Below are 27,724 nucleotides of genomic sequence, written 5' to 3'. Positions count from 1 at the left end.
TATATTGACTTTTTATAAATTGGATCATTGATTTTTTTTCTGCAGATTTCTGGAAATAGTTTGGTTACAGTTCCCAGGATTCAAAGCATTCATCTTGAAGCTATTCATTGTCTCCATGAGGCTAAAAATTATAATGACTGTGTAGCAGTTTGTGATCAAGTACTGAGTTGTCTCCCCTCTGGATCCCAGAACTCATCATTCAGCTTCCATAACCAATCAGAAAATGATCAGATGTCATGTGACACAAGTTTAACTGGAATTGTTAATATCAGTGACATAGAACCTGATACACTTGAGAGTGCTAGTTTGCAAGAAGGCAGCAAGAGAAAAAGACTAAATTCTGAAGAATCAAAAACAAGAGAAACAGGGTGGGACAGTGATGTTTTAGTTCTTTTATACAAAGCTGATTGTTTTGTGTTTCTAGAAAAAATTGAAACAGCTTTGCAGTGCTTAGACAAGTAAGTTTCTTTCAGCCTACACCATTATAGACAAACTGATATAAAATCTTGATTCTTTATTTTTTATCATGTCTATAGGAATTTAAAATTTGCTCTCATTACATCAGGATATGGCTAGGTACATTATATCTGTCATATGTGATGGAGATCACACTGTTTCTCTAATTCTTCGTCAGTTTATCCCTTTCTGCACCCATTGTATAAAAAAAATTTAATCAATGTGTGGTTCGTTTGATCTCAGTTCTTCATGGGTTAAAATCTGATTATGACGTCGAATTTTCTTGCTCTCCTCTGAATTTCCTATTGTGACGGCATGAAAAAAGGCGACCATGCCTGATGACGTCACATAGAAAGAACACATCTTCTTGCAGATCATTCGAAAAGAAGGAATAAATTTGCCTGTGTATTGTTTGAAAATCATTAGAGAAACAGATTCCACCACCAAATCTTGTGTAATACGATATTTATCCACTCTTGACAGTTAAATTTTAAATATTTAAAACGCTCGGCGAGCCTCGCGTTTTAAATTTGAAAATTTAACTTTCTCGAGTGGATAAATATCGTATCACACTCGATGCAGTGGTAGATTCTATATTTAGTTCATGGATTTTTTTCAACTGTAGCTGATAATGGCAAGAACTGATAGAAGTGACTATGGGTTTTGTATTCATAAATTTCAATGATTTTATTTCTTTTCCAAAATCATCCATGACATGTGTTTTACTCCAGTCACTATTGTACATGTGTATCTGTCTTTGTACATGTGTATCTGTCTTTGTATGTGTGTATCTGTCTTTGTACATGTGTATCTGTCTTTATACATGTGTATCTGTCTTTGTATGTGTGTATCTGTCTGCAATGAGACAGACTGCCCTGCAGTCATGTGATTGTATAGAACCTGAGCCTGTTAAACTCCATCAGATATTTTTCAAAAAGTGGCCAAAGATACCAAATTCTAAACTCATAAATCAAAGAAAACTGTCATTGCTATGGCAAAAAAAATGAAAAACTTTGAAAAGACAAAAAATTCTCAAAAAAACTATATAGAAACTAAAGATTGAGCAACACCAATCCCACTGTGCTGCAAGAGTGGGGCAGTTTGTGTTTTTTTTAAATTCTTGGTATAAAAAAACTGTCAATATGAAGAGAGCTTGGTCTGTATTTTTTTTTATGAAGAATTCTTTTTATGTTAAATACCAGATTAGTGTAGTACAAGGTTGTGGAAATATTTAGTAACAATATGCATGAAAAAACTATTCAGGAAAAAATGATTTTCAAGAAAGTAACTGTCAAAAAATATTTATAAGAAAAAACAATTTCCGCAATGTAGGGGTCAATGACTATTTATTAACAAAAACTATTTCCAGTTCCTGATAATAGAATGACCAGCTAATGAATAGTCATTTGAAAGAAAAGACTAGGTTATGAATATTCATGTGAAAATGCTTACCAGGTAATGAATATTTATAGAATAACTAATCGAAGAATTCAAATATAGAAAAATAATCAACGAGTGTCCGAACAACACATTAATTCACGAATGACCATAGTTAATTATCAGTGTTGTTTGGTCACAAATTGACTATTTTTTAATATTTGAATTCTTTGATTTTTAGTTATTCTTTTTATTACATTGAAAATTGGATTTTTTGTGGAAATAATAGTAAAATATGCAAGGAACTATATCTTTTTCTATGCATTCACAATTTGCTTTGATGCAACGTCATCAATAACATCTTGAAAACAGCTATTGTTGTATGACGTCAGAGGAGTGAAATTATTGAGTTTATTTCACATGTGAAATTATAGGTTTTTATTTCACTGGGAAATCACGGTAATTCATTGCAACCAATGTAATAATCATCCATATAAATGAAACTAGTTTTGATGTTTTTTTGCAGGTGTATTGATAAGATTCCATTCAGTGTTGATTTACAAAAAGGAACCAGAGCTCAACAACAAATTAAACGCCGAAGGTTAGATTCTTGTGGCGATGATAGTTCACAACTCAAGGGGACAGAATCTGTCAATGACCTTCAGAAATTAGCATCCCCTGTATATTGTCATTTAGGGGTTGCTGTGGCAACCAGAGGTCAAAATAAAGATGCCTTACATTTTCTCAGGATTGGACTACGTCTTGATCCAGGTATGTAAAAAGTAACTTTCTTCATTGACACTTTTTATTATCACCTATCTTTTTGTTATAGCTTGAACTACATGTACTACTATCTGCTATATGGTATCAGTTTTTAATGCCCTGCCTGCAGCAGAAGGGTGGCATTATGTTTTATGGTCTGTGTGTCCCTTCATTAGTCTGTCCTGTGTCAGGTAAAAGTTACCATGAAGTTGTGGACATATGAACTTGAAACTTTTGATTTTTAGCTTAAACCCTATTTAAGGTGGTACCAAACACCTTGACTAAAATTTATTTGGCTCGTTCAATTTTCAAAAATTTTGACAAAATATTTACTTTTACCCTGAGACAAAAATATAAAAATTTCAAAAAACTTAAACCACACACTTTATCAGAAAAATTTCATTGGATGTAAAGCAGTTTGACAAACACTCATTTTGAGCATTGAGAAGCTTAATATTTCCTTAACAACAGACATGATAGAACATGATTAAAACGTTCAGCTGATTTTTATAGAGTTATCTCCCTGTAGTGTTATGTACCACCTTAAGCAACTTCATAGTGATTTATATAATTATGTGACTTTCTAACTTTGTATATAAATACTTATAACAGAATTACATACATGTATTTGCAAGATTAAAGATTTCCATTACTTTACTCCTGGTGAAAGTCATTTAAATTAATTGCTTAAGAAAATTTTTGGGTTTACAGTAGAGAGTCATTTTTGCAGGGATTCCCTGAAAATTCACTTTTGAAATATTGATTGATAATGTAGCAAACTGCTATGACAACAATATATGTTTAGTCAAAAATTTCTGTAAAATTAACCTTTTTCAAATTTAAAGTGATTGAAAATAGATATGAAATTTTCTAAGGGCTATTCCAGAAAAAATGTATTTGAGTTGGGGTTGGAAGGCACTTTATATTAATAATATGAGGGTGATGGGTATCAGAATAACTTTTCACACTAGAATGCACTATGATTCTCAATTACAATTGTCTGGGTGGCGGATGCTGATACATGTACAAATTGCATTCTAACCCCTCCATACATTTTTTTCTGGAATATCCCTAATAAAGAGTAATGATGGTCCACTTTAAAAATGAGAATTAGATATACATTTTATCAGATTTTTGTCTTCTGAAGTAATATTGAAATATTTCCCTTGATTTTATAAAATATTTTTTCTCAAGTAATACATGGTAATGAGATAATATAATCTGTATCTCTTCTTAACAATGACTTGTTTATTTTGTAGGAAATTTAGATGCCCTGTATAACCATGCAGTAGTGTTGTGGTCAGACAACAAAAGACAAGCTTCTGTTGACTGGTGTCAAGGTCGTGACATTGAGACAGCTTCAGACAGTTTTCATTTGTCAGGCTTACTCCGACAGAAACAAAACAAGTTGAGGTGAGTTAAATATTAAACATTTCAAATTATATACTAGCTCAGTTTCTATAACGAGACAGTTTCAGACAGTTCTCATTTGTCAGGTTTACTAATTATATATATAAGACAGAAACAAAACAAGTTGAGATGAGATATATGTAAAACATCTTGAAATGATTTACTAGCTCAATCTCTATACCTAGATCTTGATATATTGTCTGGTCCTGACTTTATCCTGTAAATCTATCAGGGATCACTACAGCCTAATCAAGAGTAGAGGTCTTCTGCCCATTATTTTCTCAGTCCTACCCTTAATTTTTTTTCTCAACACCTCTCTTGATTTTTAAGTTCCGTTTTAGATTTAAAAAGTAAATTGAATATAAGGGCTGTTATATTGAAAAGTTCAGCTTCATTTACTATAGCATATATAGGGTGTACATGCATTACAGAAACTCTACATAATGATGGCTTTAACATTTCCAATCAAAATTGGATCAAGTTAAATTTAGTGGCTATTCGTGCACCACAAGTGCAAATTTTTTTTTTTGCGATACCTGAATCTCTGGTAGCACTATATATAGATATCATCTTCTTAAACCTCAACTTTTTTCTTCTAATTTCTTTTAACTGTCCCCCATCAACTTCTGCTTTTGAATTGCTCATCTTATTTTTGTGTCGTCTCACATCGAAGCTATAGCAACATGTACACACAGGGATATATCTTCTTGTTGTCCACAATCTGCAACTCTTTGAAAGCTGCTGGACTGAATTCAACTAAACTTGCAAAGATTTTTCTACAGGATATTAAGTTTGCACTTGCAATTAAAATTTTTGACCTGGGTAACCTTCAAATTGCTGAAGATTGGTTATGCGTGAGTTAAGCATATTCACTTATTAAAAAGACAAGAATTTCAACATTGAAAGTGAAACAAGGTAGCTACCAGGAAGAACCATTTCATTGACTTATTTTGCCAACAAAAATCATTCTTATACAGGTTAAAGGATGATTTACATTTTTTATACCCCTGCTTTAAAAAACGTCCTGTCAGTCCATCCGTCAGTCAGTCCATCAGTCCCATGAATATTTTTGTCGCATTTTTCTCAGGAACTACTTTACAAGGATTTCTGAAATTTGGTTTCAGGGTTTATATAAGTAAGTTACACCGTGTGATGCGTTTTCAGATTCATCACTCAACAACTTCCTGTTTACTGAACACTTGTATTATTTTACACATGATAGCCAAGTTGAAAATTTTCGTCACATTTTTCTCAGGAACTACTGACAAGGATTTCTGAAATTTGGTTTCAGGGTTTATATAAGTAAGTTACACCGAGTGATGCGTTTTCAGATTCATCACTCAACAACTTCCTGTTTACCGAAATATTTCGGCGGGGGTATCATCAGTGAGCAGTAGCTCACAGTTTTAGTTGTTTTTTTTTAAATCTAAGAAATAAAAACAAACAGATTGTGAAAAATTATCATTATACAATTGCATGTGCTTATCTGTGTATTTATGTTTCTATTTATGTCTAAATCAGATCATGTAACTAATTGGCATTCTTTCAGAGGTCATCTTGACAGTTAATTAGATACTGTCTAGTATAAAATACGCACAAAATGCTGAAATTTTATAATGAGTTCATGCATTTTTGTCTCGCCTTGGCGGAGTCAAAAAGCTGTGTCAACAATGTATAAGTTTGTGACTAGGTCTAGTTTATGGTGACCCACTAGTGGTAGGTCAATGGTATTTGGTATGCAGTTGTATTAGCATTGACACATCTCATTAGTATTGAGATTATTTGGCCCCACCCCCTCAGTCATGGTCTATTGATTTTCAAACTTTGCTTAGTTTACATGTATTAGTTTGTGATTAGGTCAGTTTATGGGGAACCATTAGTGGTAGGTCAATGATATTTAGTATACAGTTGTGTAAATATTTGCACATCACATTTCCATGGAGAGTATTTGGCCCGCCCCCTCAGTCATGGTCTATTGACTTTTAAACTTTTGTTTAGTTTACATATATATTAGTTTGTGATTAGGTCAGTTTATGGGGAACCACTAGTGATAGGTCAATGATATTTGGCATGTAGTTGTATAAGCATTGGCACATCTCATTTCCATAGAAATTATTTGGCCCTGCCCCTCAGTCATGGTTCATTGACTTTGAATATTTTTCATAACTTACATGTTAAAGTATTGCTATTTTAATTTCAACGCTTGCATTTTACTATCAAAATAACAAAAAGACAAGACATATCTCTGTGTTAACAGTTTTTTAATCGTTTGTTTTGCATTTTTTTTAATTTGGATATATACGTATTTAGTATGTTATAAATCAAGTATGAGAATTTGAGTCTAATCAGCATGATCATTGAACATGAATTTGACAGCTAATGCCCAGTTAAATTCATTTACAACTTAATGTTTGAAAATTATTTAAAGCTTGACATATTTTTTATAACAGTTGTGAATGAATTTGACAGAAACTCTTAAAAGGTCTACCAACTTGACAGAATTATTAAAAAAAACAAAGAAATTAAGATATGATAAATGAGAAAACTGCTGAAAAAATTATGCATTTTTTTACTAGTATGGGAGATAACTCTGCCAGCCTTGTCATATAATATAGTATAAACTTATACAATGCTTTTAAACATTTGTTTGCATTTTATAATGAAAGGTAATTGGAGTGATATTGAAAGCATAATCTGTATACATTTTTTGTTTACTTTAATAAGAAATCATTAAAACAAATTAACTTAGAATTGCAACCTTATATTTTACAGTACATAGTAAAGTATAGTTTTATTCAGGCAAATTCAAGCACATATACAAAAAATCACAAGACAAGACAATATGTTATATATATATATATATACTTTTAAAATAGTATCATAATAATTAAAAAACTGCTTAGAAAAAAGCCTGGGATATCCCATAAAAGTTTACATAGTATAGCTTATTTCCATTGGGATCCCTTGTTTGAAAATATATAAAGATAATATTTCAATTTATTGTTAAAATTTGACTTTCACCAAAAAAAAAAGATCAACTGTTTCTTAAAAAACATATAAAAAATCTCCAGTTTCTATATTTCTTGCTGTTATTTTTAATGGTTCTTTAATTGCAGTCTTAAAAGCAGATCTATTTGATATATTTTTTATATTACATGTAAAGTAATATACTGTACAGATAGAGCTTACTGCACCGATTCCTTTTAACAGTATTGAATTACACAACTGTTTGCAGTGTTATTTTTGTCCTGATTTTAATTTAATGAGCTTGATAACAAAAACAGAATAATAAAATGCAATACACTGCTGTGTATCCTGTATCTGCCCAGAAACACAAGTGCAAAGGATTAACAAGGTTATTATGAATCACCTGATATATAACCCAGCCCGAAAATTAGTACTTTAATCATTTCCACAAAAATGTGAAATCTGAAAGGATTATGTCGAATTCAATGGAAGGCATATTTTAAATTCTATTTTAGGTGATTTTTCTGTTTCCTGTATACAGTTTACCTTGTTCATGCATATTCATGTGCTATAACTCGTATATTTATAAAGTGTGGAAAAGGTTAAAAGAAACAAGAATTTTTTAATCGTTTTTTCATAGATTTGCAGTGTTACCATTTGTCATTCACAAATGGTTGGTTGATGTTTGTCAAAGATAACACTTGATTTTTATATGACCTTATGTAAGATGTCAACAACTTTGGAGTAGCTCTTATAGTTTATATACTGTCTTTACATATAGATTCTACCACTGCATCGAGTGTGATACATTATTTATCCACTCAAGACAGTTAAATTTTCAATTTTAAATCGCGAGGCTTGCCGAGCTTTTTAAATATTTAATTAAAATTTAACTGTCGAGAGTGGATAAATATCGTATAATATTGCACAAGATTTAGTGGTGGAATCTGTTTCTCTAATGATTTTTAAATGATATGTAGACAAACTCGAATTCTTCTTTTCAAATGATCTGCAAAAAGATGTGTTCTTTCTATGTGATGTCATCAGACATGGTCACCTTTTTTCATGACCTCACAATAGAAAATTCAGAGGAAAGAAAGAACATTTGATGTCATAATCGAATTTTGACCAATGAAGAACTGAGATCAAAAGAACCACATGTTGATTAAATATAGATCCTACCACTGCATCGAGTTTGATACGATATTTATCCACTCAAGACAGTTAAATTTTCAAATTAAAAACGCGAGGCTTGCCGAGCGTTTTAAATATATAAAATTTAACTGTCGAGAGTGGATAAATATCGTATTACACGAGATTTGGTGGTGGAATTTGTTTCTCTAATGATTTTCAAACAATATGCAGGCAAAATTATTCCGTATTTTCGAATGATCTGCAAAAAGATGTGTTCTTTCTATGTGACGTCATCAGGCATGGTCGCCTTTTTTCATGCCGTCACAATAGGAAATTCAGAGGAAAGCAAGTAAATTCGACGTCATAATCGGATTTTAACCAATGAAGAACTGAGATCAAACGAACCACACCTTGATTAAATTTTTTTAAACAATGGGTGCAGATTCTTAAGGGATAAATTGACGAAGAATTAGAGAAATAAAAATAATCAACAGGTCAGGAAAAGAAAGAATTAGAGAAATATATTTAGAGGGGACTATAACCAGTGTTATTTTACATAGCATGTATAATTATAATTTTTCAACTAAAATCTTATAAATCTTTTCAAAGATAGGACCTATGTTATTCAGAAAGGTGGTTAAGTTTGATTTTTTTTTTCAGGTTAACATACTAATGTTTAGGTTTAGACATCCATTATAATTAAAAGGCAATTTGAGATATACATCAATGAAATAGCAACTTTAATCAAATTCAAATTCAAAATTCAAATTCTTTATTTTCTTAATCACAGGGCCGTTAAAGACAAAAGAAAAACCAAAAGACACCCTCGGGTCAATAAATTGGTCTGAAATAAAAAGACAGCTGTCTATACAATATGTCCAGCTCATATTTGGGTTTGAACAATTTTTAATTACCGGGGTAATATAAAAGAGACTATTAAACAACTTTTTTTTTTTCAAGTGCCCTTTTTGGTTTTTCAGCACTTCTATGTTCAATACTTTATAATATCCCCTACATTTTGTTTAAAGTGCAACCAGTAAGAGATACTTAAGTTTTCAATGCACATATTCATGATATTGTGCATCAACTACATATCCACGTTCCTTTTTTGATTTTGATAAATTTCTATGCACTTTTACTCGAGGCCTTCCTCATATTTTTTTTTACTGGTTGCACTGTAATTTGGTTGACACTTATTGATTTTTTATCATGCACTTGGAAGAAATAAAATCTACTGTTTGATAGTTTTATCTTTGTTTTGTCTATAAATCTCAATAGTTCAAAGGTCACATATATAGATAATAGCCAAGTTTGTTTACAAGATTACGACTTTGGGTGGGGTAACAAATTGTAATATATTGTCATTTTAAGTATCACTGACAGTTTAAAATTTGAACACACAATTGGAAAACTTTTTACAAAATCTACCGGGATTCCTGACTTGGAAAGTCAATTTTATTACCTTTTTCTATATATCAATCACCTCCTACAAATTTTTCTTAATATAAGAACACATTTTCAGGGGTTCAAATTAGTTTGAGTCCGAGGACTGGGACCTGTCTTTTCTAGAAGAGGACTTTTCAATTTTAAATTACAGAAGTCAAGGACCTACCATTCTTTTCACTGATGCTTGTTACACGACCATTGATTTATTGTGGAGGACTCTTCACTTTAAAATTTCAAATGGTCCTGGACCTTTCATTACTTAAGCAAATTTGAACCCCTGATTTTCTTTGAAGCAAGCAATTGTGTACTAGGTAAGTAAAACTTTGAAAAAGAACCATTTTCAGAATTTATAAAATAATTTCTCTTTTTCAAGGCGCATTATATATTCTGTTTTTTTTAAAGGAAATATTCAATCATTCTTTTTCAGATATTGACTGAACAAGTTTTAAACAAAATAACCTTTTCTTCTTCAACAGATGGGAATGATTTTCCTTAAATCTATTTTCAATGTCTGAAGTTATTGATACTCAACTTGGATTACCGGTAGTGATAAGTTGATCCTGAACATTTATTGATATTGAATATTTAATTAAGATATTCTGTTGTGCAAAACGAAATGAAATATGAACTTACCAGTAAGAATTTTTGTGACAGAAAGTTTAAGACTTGTTTGTTATTAGGAGGATGAGGGAGGCCAATAGTTTTCACTCTGTCCGTCTGTCTGTCAACAATTTTTGTAAATGCAAAAACTCCAAAAGGAAAGGTAGGAGGGCAATGAAATTTTGCACAGTTGTTGTGCATAATATGATAATATGCATATCATATTTGGGTGAAATTCAAATCATTATTTGGGGGGGGGGGGGGATAAGTTTTTGTTTAAAAATCACACACAACTACACAAATACTTCAATTTTAACCATATTTGTCATGGATTTATTAATTTGCTTATTTAAATGAAGAAAATTTTCTTCTACTTCTGTGGTTTATGAAACTATCATTAGTTCATGGAATATATTAAAAATCATGATTTTCGATTAATACATTAAATCTCAAAGGAAATATGTATTTCATGAGGTGCTTAATTTCATATCTGCTTGTACCACAAATTCCAATAATATTGAAGACCAACAAACATGTATTGCTTTGTTTGCATTAGTATGAATTATTTGCTTCTGTGTGTGGCACTAATATACCCATGGGGCACTTGCTGACATGTCAGTTCTTTAGTTGTTCTTTTGTTTTTTGTTTTTTAGACAGGAAGTGGAAAGACCTTCCTCTCATTGTTTGTGAGCTTTTTACAATCAGTTGGATTGGATCCACTGGTATCACATTTTTATTTTTATCTTGAGATCCATTGAACAGTTTGAAACCAAAATGTCAAAACTCCTGATTTTAACTATAAGAATTGGAAAAATTCATTTACAATAACAACATTAGATTCCGTGTTTGTTTCCACAATGCCTGCTCTAAATACTGGAAAGAGGATGTAAGTTAGAACTCAGGTACTATCCCAGAAAACAGGGTTATTTTTACAGATTTAACTGGTAACAGATTTTTTTCAATAAATATTTGGTTGGACTGATTTTTGAACCGTCAAATGAATCATTGCAAATTGTTCTGACCAAATCTCCGACAATCCTTTTATCAATATTGTGATTTTCTCAAACCAAAGTATCAAATGAAACCAAACTCAACTGAGCTTTGTTCCTATGAAGGCTCTTAACAAGTTTTGTTACTTTGATGTGAATCTCAATATGGCCACCAACAAAGGCATAAATTGCAATGTCTGCTAGAAATAGAAAATTGGACTTCAGCTGTCAAACTATATAAAAAAGTCAACCAGTGGTAATATTCTTGACATGGTAGGCTAGTTTAATGAGGGAATGAATTGCTTTTGGAGTGTGGTATATAAGAAGAAAAACGAAGGGGGAATGTGGTTATAGGGGTAAAAAAAGGCAGATTTTGGAAATGAGCAACATGTTTCATCCCCCTGTCATTAATGGATCAAACCCTCATCAGAGCTCATCTACCTTTTCAATATGTCGCCATATGTTAAACAATGAATGAATAGCCTTAGGAAAGGGAGATAATTATTCAACACAGACAAGCAGAACTGAAAACTTAGACATGACAAACTGTCACAAAAACAAGGCAATTCAATGTGTTCATCAAGGGTACCATTTAATCAAACTGCAAAAGTGACTTCAACTCATTTGTTCAAATATCCAAAGCCTTCTATTAGTTTCTGCTGAAAGAGAGAAAGAATTTTCAATCAAATGAAAGCTTTTATTTGCCATTTCAGCTACTTTATCCCACATTGAAAAGTTGCATGTAAAATGCCCTTTGTCATTTTTATCTGTTAAAATTCTTTTCCTGTTTGAACTTTTACTCAGAGATTTGCATGATTTCACTTTTTATCAGTTCTTTTAAAGAATATCTACAAATACATATTGTATGGGAAAGGATATGAAACACTTCCTTTTAAAGTATATTTAGTTATCTGGAAAAACTACTTCATCATAGTACTTGTTTTTTTTTTTACTTTCCTGTTTTGACACTGTAATAAATTAGTCACAGTTTTTTATTAACATTATTTGTTTAAACGCATTCATTATGTCCTTGTATTTTTCACTATCTTTAATCAAATATTTCTTTAGCTAGCTTAATTGTTACAATGTTTTAATTCTTTCCTGATTTCTTTTAAACATTTTGATAAATCTCAAGTTGATAAATTTGTAGTTTTTACAAAAATCAGGGTTCTGCGGCTCCATTGAACAAAGGTGAAGATAGATCTGTTTTGCTTTTTGTAGATAAATACATTGCTTCTCTAAGTCCTCATGGGTATTCTATATAAATATAGCTGCTGACATCAGCAGTCAGTTATTTTCATTTCTGGGTGCTTACTTAAGTACCGTAAATCGAATTGCAACCTTACTTCAACAAATAGTGACATAAAAATGAAAAGAAGATTCTTATTATTTTTGAGGTCACCATGTTAAAGGTCAAGGTGGTAGTTATTTAAAAAATGACAAAAAAAGGTTGACGATAGAGTTTCCTTCAATTTGCTTCTGTGGATTCCTTTTAATGTCCCTGCTGTAACTAAGGGAGCATTAAGTTTTACCCTTGTCCGTCTGTACGTCTGTCCGTACGTCACGAAATTGGTTTCCCTTTTCTAACTTTAGTTTGCCTCAACCAAATGTTATGAAACTTATACACAATGCTCATTACCTCAATACACAGTTCCGAACTAAGTATGAATTTGGGTGGTGTCACTTGTACATTTCTAGAGTTATGCCCCTTTACAAATGGAAAAATTGCTGAATTTTTTGTTTCCGTTCTCTAACTTAAGTTTGCCTTATCCAAATGTAATGAGGGGCCTCGGTGGCCAAGTGGTCTAAGTAGTTACTACTGTAATCACTAGCCAGCCAACACTGAGGTTGTGAGTTCAAACTCCGCTCGTGCGGGTGCACTCGACTCCAATCTTAATTGACTAGGATTGTCAGTTTTCCTATCGAAGGTCGTGGTTTTCTCCGGCACTCCGGATTCCTCCACCAATAAAAATTGGCCGCCACGAAATAGCCCAAAAGGTGTGCTCAAAAGTGACGTTAAAAACACAAAAATCAAATCAAATCCAAATGTTATGAAACTTATTCACAATGCTTATTGCGACAAAACTCCGAAATTTGAATTTGGGTAGAGTCACTTTTACAGTTCTTGCGTTACGTCCCTTTATAACATTATATGAAAGAGGGGGTATCATCTGTGTCTCATGGACACATTTTCCGTTTATTTATTCATGATTTCTAATTTTCATGGATTGATGAAAACTTGTGTTTTTGTGTATATTATATTTCGTGGTTATGCCAAAGTCTGCATACAAGCCTATAGAAAATGTCTACTTCGTTTTAACATTTATTAAATGTGTAGTTTACCGGTATGGATTACATCCATGAAGACTGGTATCCCACAAATAATAATGAATACTGGTACACAATATTTACTGTTATTTAAGCAGAAATTTTTCATTACTAGATGCTTTAATACTTAAGTACCGTAAATCGAATTGCAACATATAGTGACATAACAATGAAAGGAGGATTCTTATTAATTTTGAGGTTACCATCACAGATGCTAAAGGTCAAGGTGGTTCAGTAGTTATTTGAAAATGACAGAAAAAAAATTCTGTTTACTAAATGGATAGATATTATTCAAGGAATTGAATGTTCATGCAATCAAAATATAACCTAATACTTTCTAAAACTGGAAACATTGCAAATTTATATAAATGAAATCAATTTAAGAGACTATGAACAACAAAGTTTTTTTAACTCCATGAAAAAATAATGCTTCTACAGTATAAGCTGTTTCTGATGTTTCCAGAGAAAATCAGTTTACCGAAGTTTAGTTGAAGATTTTGCACTATTTTCTGATATTGGTAGCGCTCTAGACGAATTCAGAAATGGAGTTGATATTTCAAAAATACTTCATCCTCACCACATGTTGTATATCTGTTTACTGTCAGAAGACTGAATGTTGACCTCCAGATGTCTTATAGTTATTTGTGTCTTGGGTTGCTACCTTATGCAATATAATGGTGGGTGGAGGTTGGGGGAGGGGGGTGGTATTGCATTGATATTACCTCATTGCTAATACATTTCTTGGAAAATATTATAGGAATAAAAAACACGAATAAATTCAGAATTAGAGGTGTTTAACCCTTGTCATTATTAAATAGAAGAATTTATAGTAGGAGTTGGTCAGATTAAGATACAACTTAACTATACATTTATCAATTGGCCGAATGATTTATTGTAAATAAAAGCATAATTTAGGAAGAAATAGATCAAATCTATTTATTGATAAAATTCTTGTGTTTCTACATTAGTCATTTTACAATGGAGAACCATCTGTTGCCTTCAATAGCCAACACTGTGTGACCACGCCAAAAATGATTTACTTTTCTTTTCAGTTTTATCAGAGATAATAGTTTACTTTATTACTGTTATTGATTAAGATATGTATTCTTCAGATGAGTGACGAGTATAGACAAAAAGATTACTTTCAGATGTTTTTTCGTTCTTTTTTAAAATACGATTACATGTATTTCAAAAAAAGGTCAGCTAGCTGCTTATCCAGTACAGGACTGATTTTTTTTCAGATCTTTTTATTATGCATAGCCAGCATTAATATAGGACAAAAATCACATTCAGATTTCTTTTTACAAATAAAATATGTGACTCTTTCAGTAAAATATGAAAGAAGGGGGGGTTAGGTTTGAATATACACGATTATGTGTCATGTATCAGCAAATATTCTGTTAGCTCTGTTTTACTGCTGGTAGAAATTATTTCTCCCTAGAGCAAGCCTCCAATTTGCCTATTTGATGGCATTTTTTACATTCACTGATAAACTAAAATTTACACAAATCGGAACAGACATAATAAGTGCTTTGACTGTATGAATAGAAAATGACGGATATACATTCTTAAGGCTGCAACCCAAGGATGCAAATTACAAAAACACATTCATTTTCAACAATAGACGACTGTGTCTATACAATTTGGCCACACGTGTAAAAAAAAGTAAATAAATTAGGTAGAGACAATCAAAAGATCAGCCAACAACACCAAATTCTCTGAATTATTACAAATATTAAAATATGACATAATTTAAATACAAATAGATTTAATTTTATACTTTGAAAGCCACAATAACATGTGGTTGAGTTTAAGCAATTCTTTTTTAAATGTCAGCTCTCCTCATTTTTGTCTCACCTTGACAGAGTCAAAAAGCGAGACATAGGTATGCTGTTTGCGGCGGTGGCAGCAGCAGCGACGTCAACAATGTATTAGTTTGTGATTAGGTCAGTTAATTGGGAACCACTAGTGGTAGGTCTGTGATATTTTGTATGCAGTTGTATTAGCATTGGCACACCTCATTTCCATGGAGATTTATTTGGCCCAGCCCCCTCTGTCATGATATATTAAATTGACTTTGAACTTTTGTTAAGTTTACATGTATTAGTTTGTGATTAGGTCAGTTTATTGGGAACCACTATAGTGGTTAGGTCAATGATATTTTGTATGCAGTTGTATTAGCATTGGCACACCTCATTTCCATGGAGATTATTTGGCCCAGTCCCCTCTGTCATGATATATTAAATTGACTTTGAAACTTTTGCTAAGTTTACATGTATTAGTCTGTGATTAGATCAGTTTATTGGGAATCACTAGTGGTGGGTATGTATAGGTAAATGGTATTTTGTTTGCAGTTGTATAAACACCTCATTTCCATTGAGATTATTTGGTCCAGCCCCCTCAGTCATGATCTATTGACATTGAATCTTTTGCTAAGTTTACATGTATTAGTCTGTGATTAGGTCAGTTTATTGGGAACCACTAGTGGTAGGTCAATGATATTTTGTATGCAGTTGTATTAACATAATTAATGGCACACCTCATTTCCATTGAGATTATTTGGTCCAGCCCCCTTAGTCATGATCTATTGACATTGAATCTTTTGCTAAGTTTACATGTATTAGTCTGTGATTAGGTCAGTTTATTGGGAACCACTAGTGGTAGGTCAATGATATTTTGTATGCAGTTGTATTAACATAATTAATGGTACACCTCATTTCCATGGAGATTATTTGGTCCAGCCCCCTTAGTCATGATCTATTGACATTGAATCTTTTGCTAAGTTTACATGTATTAGTCTGTGATTAGGTCAGTAAGAAATACCTATTGTGTTATCTTACCAGGTAATTTTACAGTTTGTTACCTTAACATGAATTTTAAATATTTATACTGTTCAAATTTATTACCTGTCTTTATTGCCATGGGCGTTATAATTTCTTTGACTCTTTGACTTCAAATCATGGAAAGGACGCAAATTCAAAATATTATTATTTTTTTTTTGTACTTCTAACAAATATAACCAGTCTTTATTCGCCATCAAGTGGGCTTATAACTTCTTAGACTTTTAATCATAGAAAGGACACAAATTCATTCTAAATACTATTTCTATTTGTACATCTTACGAATTTAACCAGTTGTACGTTTGCCATGTGCTTATAATTTCAGAGTTGTACATTTATAATCATAGAGATATCACAAATTCAAAATACTACTTCTAAGTTCTATTTGTACTTCTAACGAATTCAACCAGTTGTACGTTCGCCATGGGCTTATAATTTCTCTACGTTCTGCTATATAGATGATGTTCTCTCACTAAATAATACAAAATTTGGTGACTATGTTGAACGAATCTATCCCATCAAACTAGAGATAAAGGATACTACAGATACAGTTAAGTCTGCCTCATATCTTGACTTACATCTAGAAATTGACAATGAGGGTCGATTGAAAACAAAACTTTACGACAAAAGAGATGATTTCAGCTTCCCAATTGTGAACTTTCCATTTCTATGTAGCAACATTCCAGCAGCGCCTGCATACGGAGTATATATCTCCCAATTGATACGATATTCCTGGGCTTGTGTTTCCTATCATGATTTCCTTGATAGAGGATTGCTGCTCACAAGGAAGCTATTAAACCAAGAGTTCCAAATGGTGAAGTTGAAATCATCCCTTCGTAAATTTTACGGACGCCATCACGAGTTGGTTGACCGTTATGGAATAACCGTTTCACAGATGATATCGGATATGTTCCTTATGTCGTAACTACAATACCCTTCCCTTTTCATGAATGTGACTTACCGAATTAGACTATTTACCGGATTTGTAATAACATAAGCAACACGACGAGTGCCACATGTGGAGCAGGATCTGCTTACCCTTCCGGAGCACCTGAGATCACCCCCAGTTTTTGGTGGGGTTCGTGTTGCTTAGTCTTTAGTTTTCTATGTTGTGTCATCTGTACTATTATTTGTCTGTTTGTCTTTTTATTTTTGGCCATGGCGTTGTCAGTTTGTTTTCGATCTATGAGTTTGACTGTCCCTCTGGTATCTTTCGTCCCTCTTTCTTGGAGTTGTACACTTTAAACCATAGAGATATCACAAAATCAAAATACTATTTCTATTTGTATTTCTAACAAATTTAACCAGTTGTACGTTCGCCACAAGCTTATAATTTCTATGAGTTGTAGACTCTAAATCATAGAGATATCACAAATTCAAAATACTATTTCTATTTATACTTCTAACGAATTTAACCAGTTGTAGATTTGCCATGTGCTTATAATTTCAGAGTTGTACATTTATAATCATAGAGATATCACAAATTCAAAATACTACTTCTAAGTTCTATTTGTATTTCTAACAAATTTAACCAGTTATACGTTCGCCACAAGCTTATAATTTCTATGAGTTGTAGACTTTAAATCATAGAGATATCACAAATTCAAAATACTATTTCTATTCATACTTCTAACGAATTTAACCAGTTGTAGATTTGCCATGGGCTTTAATAATTTCTATGAGTTGTAGATTTTAAATCATAGAGATATCACAAATTCAAAAATGCTATTTCTATAATGTGACACATTTTAGCTGATATATTATCAACAAGCATCTTATTGTTTTTTGCTCTATAATGTGTTATGTTTTTGGTTTTAGATTTGTTTGTTTGTTAGTTTTTACCTGAGTTGCCTATAGCGAAAGCAGATCTCGTCATTTTAGTGCAAAAATATTAAGCTTAAATCCAGCTTTTGATTTCTCTTTTGAATAGTTCCACATGCTTTTGTCCCCAAAGCTTTTTATACTTGGTTACTATATATATATATATATGGCATCAGTTTTGCTCATTGTTGAAGGCTGGAGTGGTAAGTAGTTGTTTACATCTTTTTCCATTGGTCTATGGTGGAGTTAGTTGTCTTGTTGTCATGACATCTTTTTTTTTTGTATTTATAAATACATTGTAGTTCATCAATATTTTAATTTAATTTAATTTTTTAATTTAACCATATTTAACAATCTTAGATTTCATCAGGATGAGAAATACGAATGGAATTCTGGAATGCATGGAATCTCTTTCTCAAGAAAATGAATCTGAACAGAATCGTACTTGAATCCATACCTGACAATTTTTCAATTTCTGGAAGGGGATTTAATTGTTTATTACATGAGGACCTAATTAAGGGATCTCTTGCATGCAGTATGCCATCAGGGTTTTCGGTCTAGTATTCTACATATATGTGTTAAAGACATTTCTACACCTTTGAAAGCCAGTTTTTAGGAATGTTATTTATTTATGTAATTTAATTGATTTTTATATAATTGCCTGGCCAACACCTTTCATGGGGGAAACCCCTAAAAATCAGGAAAGTTGGCAGGTGTGTAAATCATTGTCATTTCCCTGGCATTTAAGCAACATTTTTTTAATACAATTATTTTGTACACTTGTTAAGGTTAATTGTATTGGGGTGACCATTTCTGGAACCTATTATTATTTACCTATAGTTAAATATGTACCTGAAATGTTTAGACTAATGTCATAAAATGTATTTATTGACCTCAAATGAATTTTATTTGTTTATAAACAATATATATTGTGCACACCCTGAGGTCAAAATGTTGTCTTACATACTAAATAGGATATTTACGTATGTTTTAACACACAATAAAAATTCCTTTTATTTGTGACACTAAAGAGTTTCTGCAGTCAGTCAGATTTACAACATTTATTAAGTTTATTGGATATATCTATTTTACAAAACAGTTACCCATATGGTAGTCCAAATAATTATGACGTCTTGAAAGGCTATTTTATTTTTTTGCTTTGACGCATTACCTCGACTATTTTTTTTTTTTTTGCTTTTAGGCCTTACTTTGACGAAGTAAGACGTCAAAGCAAAACAATGAAATGATAGCCTTTGATTTTTATGGGTCGGCTTAAGGATGAAAAATTTTGTCCTGCATTTTTTTTTAGTTGTAATCTCCGTCCTGCATTTTTATTTTTCACTCTATTCGGTCCTGCATTTTTTTTTTATTAGTTTATCCTGACTTTGTTTACATAAATTGTCATCCTGCCTTTTTTTTTTGCCAGGTTGCTCATCCTGCCTTTTTTTTAATTCAAAACTCCTGTCCTGCCTTTTTTTCAAATTTCATCTTAATCTTTTTTGATTTGAGCGTCACTGATTAGTCTTATGCAGATGAAACGTGCGTCTGGCGTACACAAATTTTAATCTTGGTCTCTATGATGAGTTTATTTGCACCAATCTTTTAAAAATTGACAACTTTTGCAAGAAAACTTTTGTCATAACAAGTCAATCTATTTTAGATCATTTCTTTTTATAATCAGCTCTGATTGAATTTTAGCATTAATTTGGGTTTACATCAATAAAAATATATTCTACGCAATAATAATAAAAGTGATAAAAAAAAGCTATAAATGCGAAAAACTACAGAAATAACCAATGTTGTAGTAATTCACAGTATTGCTGCTTGATAATATCTTTGAGTGGTTGTTCTTTAAAAGTACTATTACATTATCCCGTGTAACAGCTATATGTATGAATGAATTTGTCCAATAGAATCGGTCATCTGTTGAATAACAACAAGGTGTTTATACTATCTTATCACGATCAAAATCTACCGATTTTCTATAAAATTGAAAGTTAATAGTTGTAATTAGATTTTTTATGGTGATTATCTGCCTGATTAACTCTATGTTATTAGTTTGTTATACTGGTTTTACCAGACAATAAATTCAGTGGATACGTCACTTATCAGATTATATATGTAATAATGTCTGCTGACCTGCTAGGCATAACATAAGGTTAAGTTTTACTGTGGATTCATTTATTTTCGTGGATACCAATTTTCGTGGATTTAAGAAAAAAATGTAGTTTCATGGATATTTGATTACATTGTTTTGTCAAAATCTACATACAAACTTATATATAATTTTGTATTTCGTTGAACATTTTAATTTGTGGTTCACCTATACCCACGAAATCCAAGAAAATTGGTATCCCACGAATAATAATGAATGCACAGTATTTAGCTTACTGTGTATATATGTAATAATGTCTTCGGACCTGCTAGGCATAAAATAAGGTTAAATTTTATTCAACAATATTGTTAAAAGAGAGACTGGGATATTTTTGTTGTTACAAATTGTATTCTAAGCATTTAGAAGATAACATATTATGTACTTTAACACAGAGAGAGCGAGCATCTAAGCTTTAAAACTCCTTGTTGATAAATTAGTAAGAAACTATAAGGTTCCAACTCCCCCAGCCATAGAACAGCCTTGGTTGTCTTGTGGACGTGTGCTTGCCTCAAGTGAGGGAGGTCATGGGTTTAAATCTCTGGCCTGGTCATTCCAAAGACTTAAAAATTGGGTATATGCTACTTCTCCGCTAAACACAAGGCATTTAAGAGTAAGAGCAAAGCCTGTTCTCCCCCGAGTCAGAATAATGTGTCTGGGTAGGATGACATGTCTTCTTTCAGACTGTTGCCTTGTGAACTAGCATATGAAGAATTTGGCTCAGCGTGTCGAACTAGTACAAAACTGGGGTCATATTAATATCACATCTACATGTTCTTGTCTTAATATGCATTTAATTTGCCACTGGACATTAAACAACCATCCTTTCATCCATCCATCCCTCAGGACTATAGATGAATTTGGCTATATATATATTGTTTTTAGGTCTTTTTTGGAGCAAAAACTCTCATCCTTATGCAAGTTGAAGATGATCCTTATATATAGCACTGGTTAGAGCAGAAATCTTTGCCACAATTGTCAATCAAGCTATGTCTGTGTAATTTAAGAACACAGCTGCAGGGTAATGATATCAACAAATTATGAATAATATCAGACACAGAATCTAACAGTACTACTGTCATAAATTGCCAGACATGCATTCTCATTGTAAAATACAGAACAATTCAAATATTTAAACAACCACAGGGCACATCAAGAAATGTGTCAGATTAATGGAAATTAGATAATGAATGGGGCAAAAAGTAAACTTTGGTAGACTTTAGATCTGCTGAAGTCTGCAGTGTGCCTAATTTTTCTACCCATTTTGCCGGTCCAAATTAGCAGTGTTAATGTACATAAATTCATGCCTATTCCATAATAATTTATACCAAATTAACATGCAAGGCCCTTTAGGAAAACTTAAAAGAGTCCAAATAATTAGCCCTCCGGCTAACCTAAATTTCAATCACTTAGTAATTCAGACTGTTGTGAGCCTCTAGTTCTTTTCTGGGATTTAATGTACATATCTAACCTATTATTCATAATTTACTTTGAACAAACATATACAATATATTTTCTTATATATATTTTATTTTATCCTGCAATCGACCTCTCTACTATACTAATACAGGTGTACAGATAACACGAAGCGATATACGTATACTAGACGGATACAGTCTCCTGGTATCCTGCTTCTGTTGGGAGCGAACGATTATGTCAAATTTATGTTTACGTTACAGGTCAATTTGGGGTCCTCATCGCGGTCCGCGTTTAAGTCATGTCGATTTCTTTCAAAAACAAATTCAACGATTGGGATGGAAAAAAAATGTACAAAATTCATTGCAGGATAAAGACAATAACTGTATGGTGTCTTTAAATATCAGCTGTATTTGTACTCGGCTCGAAACAGGAGTAATAGCTCGCTGAAGCTCGCATTACACCTGTTTCTTAGCCTCGTACAAATACAGCTGATATGTATACAGTTATTGTCTATGTAATTAATTCACCTGCATCCTGACTTGATGTGAACATTAAGTAATATGATTTATTATACAGTTATACCTGTCTAACTGGACAACAAGTTACAGTTATACCTATCTAACTGGACAACAAGTTATAGTTATACCTGTCTAACTGGACAACAAGTTATAGTTATACCTGTCTAACTGGACAAGTTACAGTTATACCTGTCTAACTGGAAAACAAGTTACAGTTATACCTGTCTAAATGGACAACAAGTTACAGTTATACCTGTCTAACTGGACAACAAGTTACAGTTATACCTGTCTAACTGGACAACAAGTTACAGTTATACCTGTCTAACTGGACAACAAGTTACAGTTATACCTGTCTAACTGGACAACAAGTTACAGTTATACATGTCTAACTGGACAACAAGTTTCAGTTATACCTTATACCTGTCTAAATGGACAACAAGTTACAGTTATACCTGTCTAACTGGACAACAAGTTACAGTTATACCTGTCTAACTGGACAACAAGTTACAGTTATACCTGTCTAACTGGACAACAAGTTACAGTTATACCTGTCTAACTGGACAACAAGTTACAGTTATACCTGTCTAACTGGACAACAAGTTACAGTTATACCTGTCTAACTGGACAACAAGCTACAGTACGTGTTCTGTATTGTGTTATCAGACTGTCCTGCAATTTATAACAAATATATACTTGTTTCCTAATGTAAGTTTTTAAAAAATGGGGTAGGTAGGTAGGTAAAAAGATTTTTTTTTTCCTATAGACTATTCTGCACTCAAATGGTGCTTATCAAAAAAATGTCAGTTAAATGTGTTAGGGAAGGCATTACACTATTATTTTGCTTGTCTAATGAGTTTTTGTTGAATTCTTTGCCGTATATATTTCTTATAATTTGTTAATGTTACCCCAGAGCTGTGTTCCTGAATTGGCAGATGTTTAGCTCGACTGAAATCTTGCAAATAATTTTGCTCTCAAACTTATTAACTACTGAGAGCTTTCTTAAACTTACAGTGAGGTACGAGTGTTTGCTCGATGTTGAAGGCATAATTGTAACTATCAGATGAAGAACAATAAAAGCTCTGACCCTTTGGTTTTAGTATTGTCAAGTCTGTTAACATGGTTAAGGGATTTTAAGTTTCCTGAAGTTATACACCATATCCTTCCTTTTCCATCCCTTGGACTGAAGGTTTCTATCTTTTGGATATATATTGATGTTAGGTTTCAGAGTTCAAATACTAAAGTATAGCCATTTATTGTCCTGATCAAAGAGTTTAGTTAGACAAGTGTCAAGAGTCTATATAAGGGTCTATGCCTTTCAAGTTTGATAAGTTTCACTGTATTTATTAATTAGGTTATTAAAGCCCAAAGAAATTTGTGAAGGCAATCATACAATCATAGTTAACTAATGGATGTCTAATAAATGACAAAGAGTATTAAACAGCAACAAATTGTAAGATTTGATACATTTTGGACCTTTACTACATGAAATTAGAAATTGGATGCACTGAGTCACAGATTACTGATTGTTTTTAGGAAAGGGGAGGGTTGAGAGGGGTTATGTTGCTTCGTCTGAGTTAATAAAATAGATCCTGTGAGAATTTGATATATTTGGCTACTTCATAGGTCCATATTAAAAGAAGCTATAGTGTCTTTGAATTACATGAAGGTGAACATAATATACATTTAGAATTGTTGTTTTTTTTGTCAGTCACACTTTGACTGTTCTTGACATATGAATCAAAGAGGGTGCCTGCCCCCCCCCCCCTTTTGTTGGAAAAATTTGGTTGATTATTTAGGGACCACTGAAGAATGACTGGTGCGGGCCCCTCTTATGGCAGTCAGTGGGCCCCCCTTATGAAAATTTCTGGATCCGCCACTGTGAATTAATGCACAAATAAAAATAGCCTTCCCTGTATACATTATGCTTGTAAAGAGATTATATTTAGGTACATCTGTGATGCAATGGTATTCTGAACTTTTGTTGAGAAAGAGTTTTTAAACAAGTCAAATATTGCCAGCTTCATATTCTGACAATTTTCACAAAAATAAAAAAAATTGCAAAAGTAAAATTGGTTTTAAATACAAGTTTCGGAAGTGCAGGTCCTAGTAAATGATTAAATAACATTATGGTATAGGATATAGTGTGGGTTGTAAAAGCTAGTCTCTTAATTCAGTAATTTAAATAAATCATTTGTAGCTGTTATATTACATTGAAATGAAGATAATTTGTATATATATATTCAGAACAGTGTCTGTAAGGTCATGTAGGTTAAATAGAAGTATGCGATCATCATTAAAAAGTTCTACTTATATAAATACTACTTGTGTTTGTTGTGTAACATATTACATGTGGTATAATACTTATAAAGATGTTACATATCTTTTGGTGCTTGACCTCAGAATTCTGAATACAAATTGTGACTTTTCTTCAGACTAATATTTGTTCTGCTGTATACGGAAATTTGATTACTGTAAAAAATTGCACAAAAAATATAATATTGCATAAAATGAGGTGTTGTTGTTTGGCTTTTAAAAAAATATATAATTCAATCATTTAGTGATGTTTGTATAAACCATCAATTTAATAGTATCTAATTAAGGCACACATAAATTAAGTCATATGCGTTCATACTTGTAATGGGTTCCTACTATTTTAAGTCATAGTTTACTGATATCTGCAAATTCATATGATGAAAAGTCGTGTTAATTTTAAATGTTTCCAAGCTTTAGACCTAGAGGTCCTTAATTGACAAATATCAAAAATCTAATTGACACTATTGTTGAAGGAAAAAATTGTTCTAAAGAATATTTTTGGGTTTCAATTTCAAGTGTCAAGTGGCAATATCTTCGGTAGTCTCTTTAATTCATTCACAACTTCTCAATGGAGTGATTAAGAGCTAAACATATAGTATTGACCCTGGTCTCATTATTGTAGATGGGCCAGGTACAGTCTGTGGCCGAGGGCTCTAAATAACTGAGGATGTGAGATTGAACCCTAACTAATTACAGAGTGTGTGGTTTACTCTTAATTGCCTAGGATTGAAAGTTTTTCTGTTAAAGGACATTATGAGTTCTCTTTGGGAACTCGGGCTTTCACCCTCATAAAAACTGTCCGTCTAAAAGTGAAGTGAAATACCAACAGTCAATCAATCAATATTATTGTAGACCTCATGTTGACCTCAGACTAAGGATGTCCTTGTAATTCAATTTTTGCTGTCAGGTTGTTGTCTCATTGTTGTTTACCGTACATGATGGTCTGGCCAACGAGGGGGGAATCTTGATTTCTGTATTCATAATATAATGTTGGGCAATTTTATGTTATCCTTTATACGTTTTGTCTGTAACATAATCTTTTGTGTATACCCCATAAAGACCCTCCTATATCCTGTCTTTATTCATACATGTCAGGCTTTACCTTGTTAAAATTCAAGATGACCTTTTTTAAAGGTATTTTGAACTTAACAAATAGGATTCATTATTCTGGACATATACTGGAGACAAAATAATTGCATACTTTAAAATATTTAATCAAAGCTTGTTGAGTGATAGGTATTGTGCTTACCTGTAATAATTGTTATTTAAATCTGGCTATCAGGTATAAGATCTTGTGAAAAAAAGGCATCTTGTAACTATCTCAGTGTGATGATATTATAATTTTTGCTTTTTTAGATTATGAATTAACAACCTTAGGGCAATTTAGAACTTGACATGGGGTTGCTGTCTGATTGACATATATCCAAAAAATCTGTCTGTTCATACCCAATTTTTTTGTTTAGTAAGCATTAGTTGAACATATTATAAAGAATTATTTTCTAGCAACTATTTTGCAATTTTTCTTTGTTAATTTGTCGGTGCACAAACCTCCCCTTTGAACCCTCATTGAAGTCAATCAATTGTGTGATTTGCATTTATTCTCTATTTATCAACTGTACTAATTGTATTCTTCAAAATTTCATCCATTTAATTGAAAGTCAATTTTGTATTATATGAATTCACAATTGAGACTCTTGGGTAAACATATTTTTTTCATTAGCGACTTGTTACTTCTTGATTTTAGCTGTAGCTCTTTAATCTATTTACATATGATATGATAAATGAATTTAATATACTAGATACATTCAAGTTTTAACTCATCTTGCTGATGTTTGTGTTAATTACTTATCAAGTTGTGTACACACAGTTCAAATTGCACTACAAAATTGTTTGCATTGATTTTGTTGGGGTTTTTGTTTTTGCATCTGTATATTGTTAAAAAAAGGATGGTTGATTGCTTGTGCTTATAAATTTATATGGTCTTAGAAAAAAAGTAGAAAACAAACAAAATTAGATTTCTATCATTAGTCCCCCCCCCCCTAGCTCAGAATTTTATACTCTAGTCAGTCATCATTGATCATTTTTTCTTAAGGGGGAGGGGCTACATCTGGGAAGTAAACAATGATTTAGGTAGGCATTTATTGATTTGTGGTAGTTTTTAAAGGATATCAAAACTATGTGTATTTTTTGACAGTCATTTATCTGAAACTTGTCTATGCCAGCCTATGTTAATCTGTACTTAATATTGTGACAAAATCTTTTACCTATATATTTATCAAAGTAAACATCATTAGACTTTCGTCAAGTATAAATATGAACAGAAGATAATACTTAGTCTTATACATATCTCAAAACAAAACAAATAAAACCTTTAATGTAAAGAAATAATCTGAGGCTTTTTTTTTTTGTTTGAAAATTGTTACTATTAAAGATGATGCTCTGAATCACAAAAGGAGAAGGTATCCATTTTTGGCCCTTTAAATTCAAAAACCAAGAAGTATTATAATCTACCAAATAGCATCCTTCAGATGTTGATAAGACATTTATATTAGTCTGTCAATCATCAGTATTTAAAATTTTTGAATTTTGTCTTGCATGTTGACACTCATGGCTTCATTAACGTCTTACAGTTAATACACATCTCCTTTAATTCATATTTTTATATAAGAAAGAATCATTGAGGGGAGAGGGGGGTCGGTGGTTTAAATTGTGGAACTACTGTATCACTAGCCTGTCAACAATGAACACTGAGGTTGTGAGTTCGAGCCTCGATCATTGCAGGTATCTTCGACTCCAATGTTAATTGACTAGGATTGTTAGTTTTTCTACTGCAGGTCGATGGTTTTCTCCGTCTTCCTCCACTAATAAAAACTGACTGCCATGAAACAGCGCAATAGTGCTGAAAGTGGCGTTAAACACCAATCAATCAATCAGAATCATTGGATTCTCTACTGCAAAGTTATGAAAATGAGATATTGAATTAATTTCAACCATGGTTGCATACAAATATGTTTTCCATGCATATGGTTGACTATGATCAAAGTTTAAGTGTTGAAGACCGTACTGTGACCTATAATGGTTTACTTTATAAATTTTGACTTGGATGGAGAGTTGTCTCATTGGCACTCATACCACATATTCTTATATCTATTAATTATGACCATGGTTTACGTTGATCATGACCATGGTTAA

At 32.1% G+C, this 27,724-nt stretch overlaps 1 protein-coding gene across 1 annotated transcript in view; it reads left to right on the top strand.

Moving 5' to 3' along the window:
- LOC127726714 (uncharacterized) overlaps nt 1-27,724 on the top strand; it is a 74,994-nt gene that overhangs the window by 35,321 nt on the left and 11,949 nt on the right. Inside the window, exons 12-14 of the mRNA XM_052234186.1 lie at nt 46-458; nt 2,360-2,604; nt 3,855-4,008. Of these exons, the coding sequence (XP_052090146.1) occupies nt 46-458; nt 2,360-2,604; nt 3,855-4,008 (812 nt within the window). The remainder of the gene's footprint in view (nt 1-45; nt 459-2,359; nt 2,605-3,854; nt 4,009-27,724) is intronic.

Source organism: Mytilus californianus, unplaced genomic scaffold, assembly GCF_021869535.1.
Source record: "Mytilus californianus isolate M0D057914Y unplaced genomic scaffold, xbMytCali1.0.p SCAF_18, whole genome shotgun sequence".
In the NCBI taxonomy this organism is placed as follows: domain Eukaryota; kingdom Metazoa; phylum Mollusca; class Bivalvia; order Mytilida; family Mytilidae; genus Mytilus; species Mytilus californianus.
Note: the sequence above shows the minus strand (reverse complement) of the source record. Positions and strands in the feature narration are given on the sequence as shown.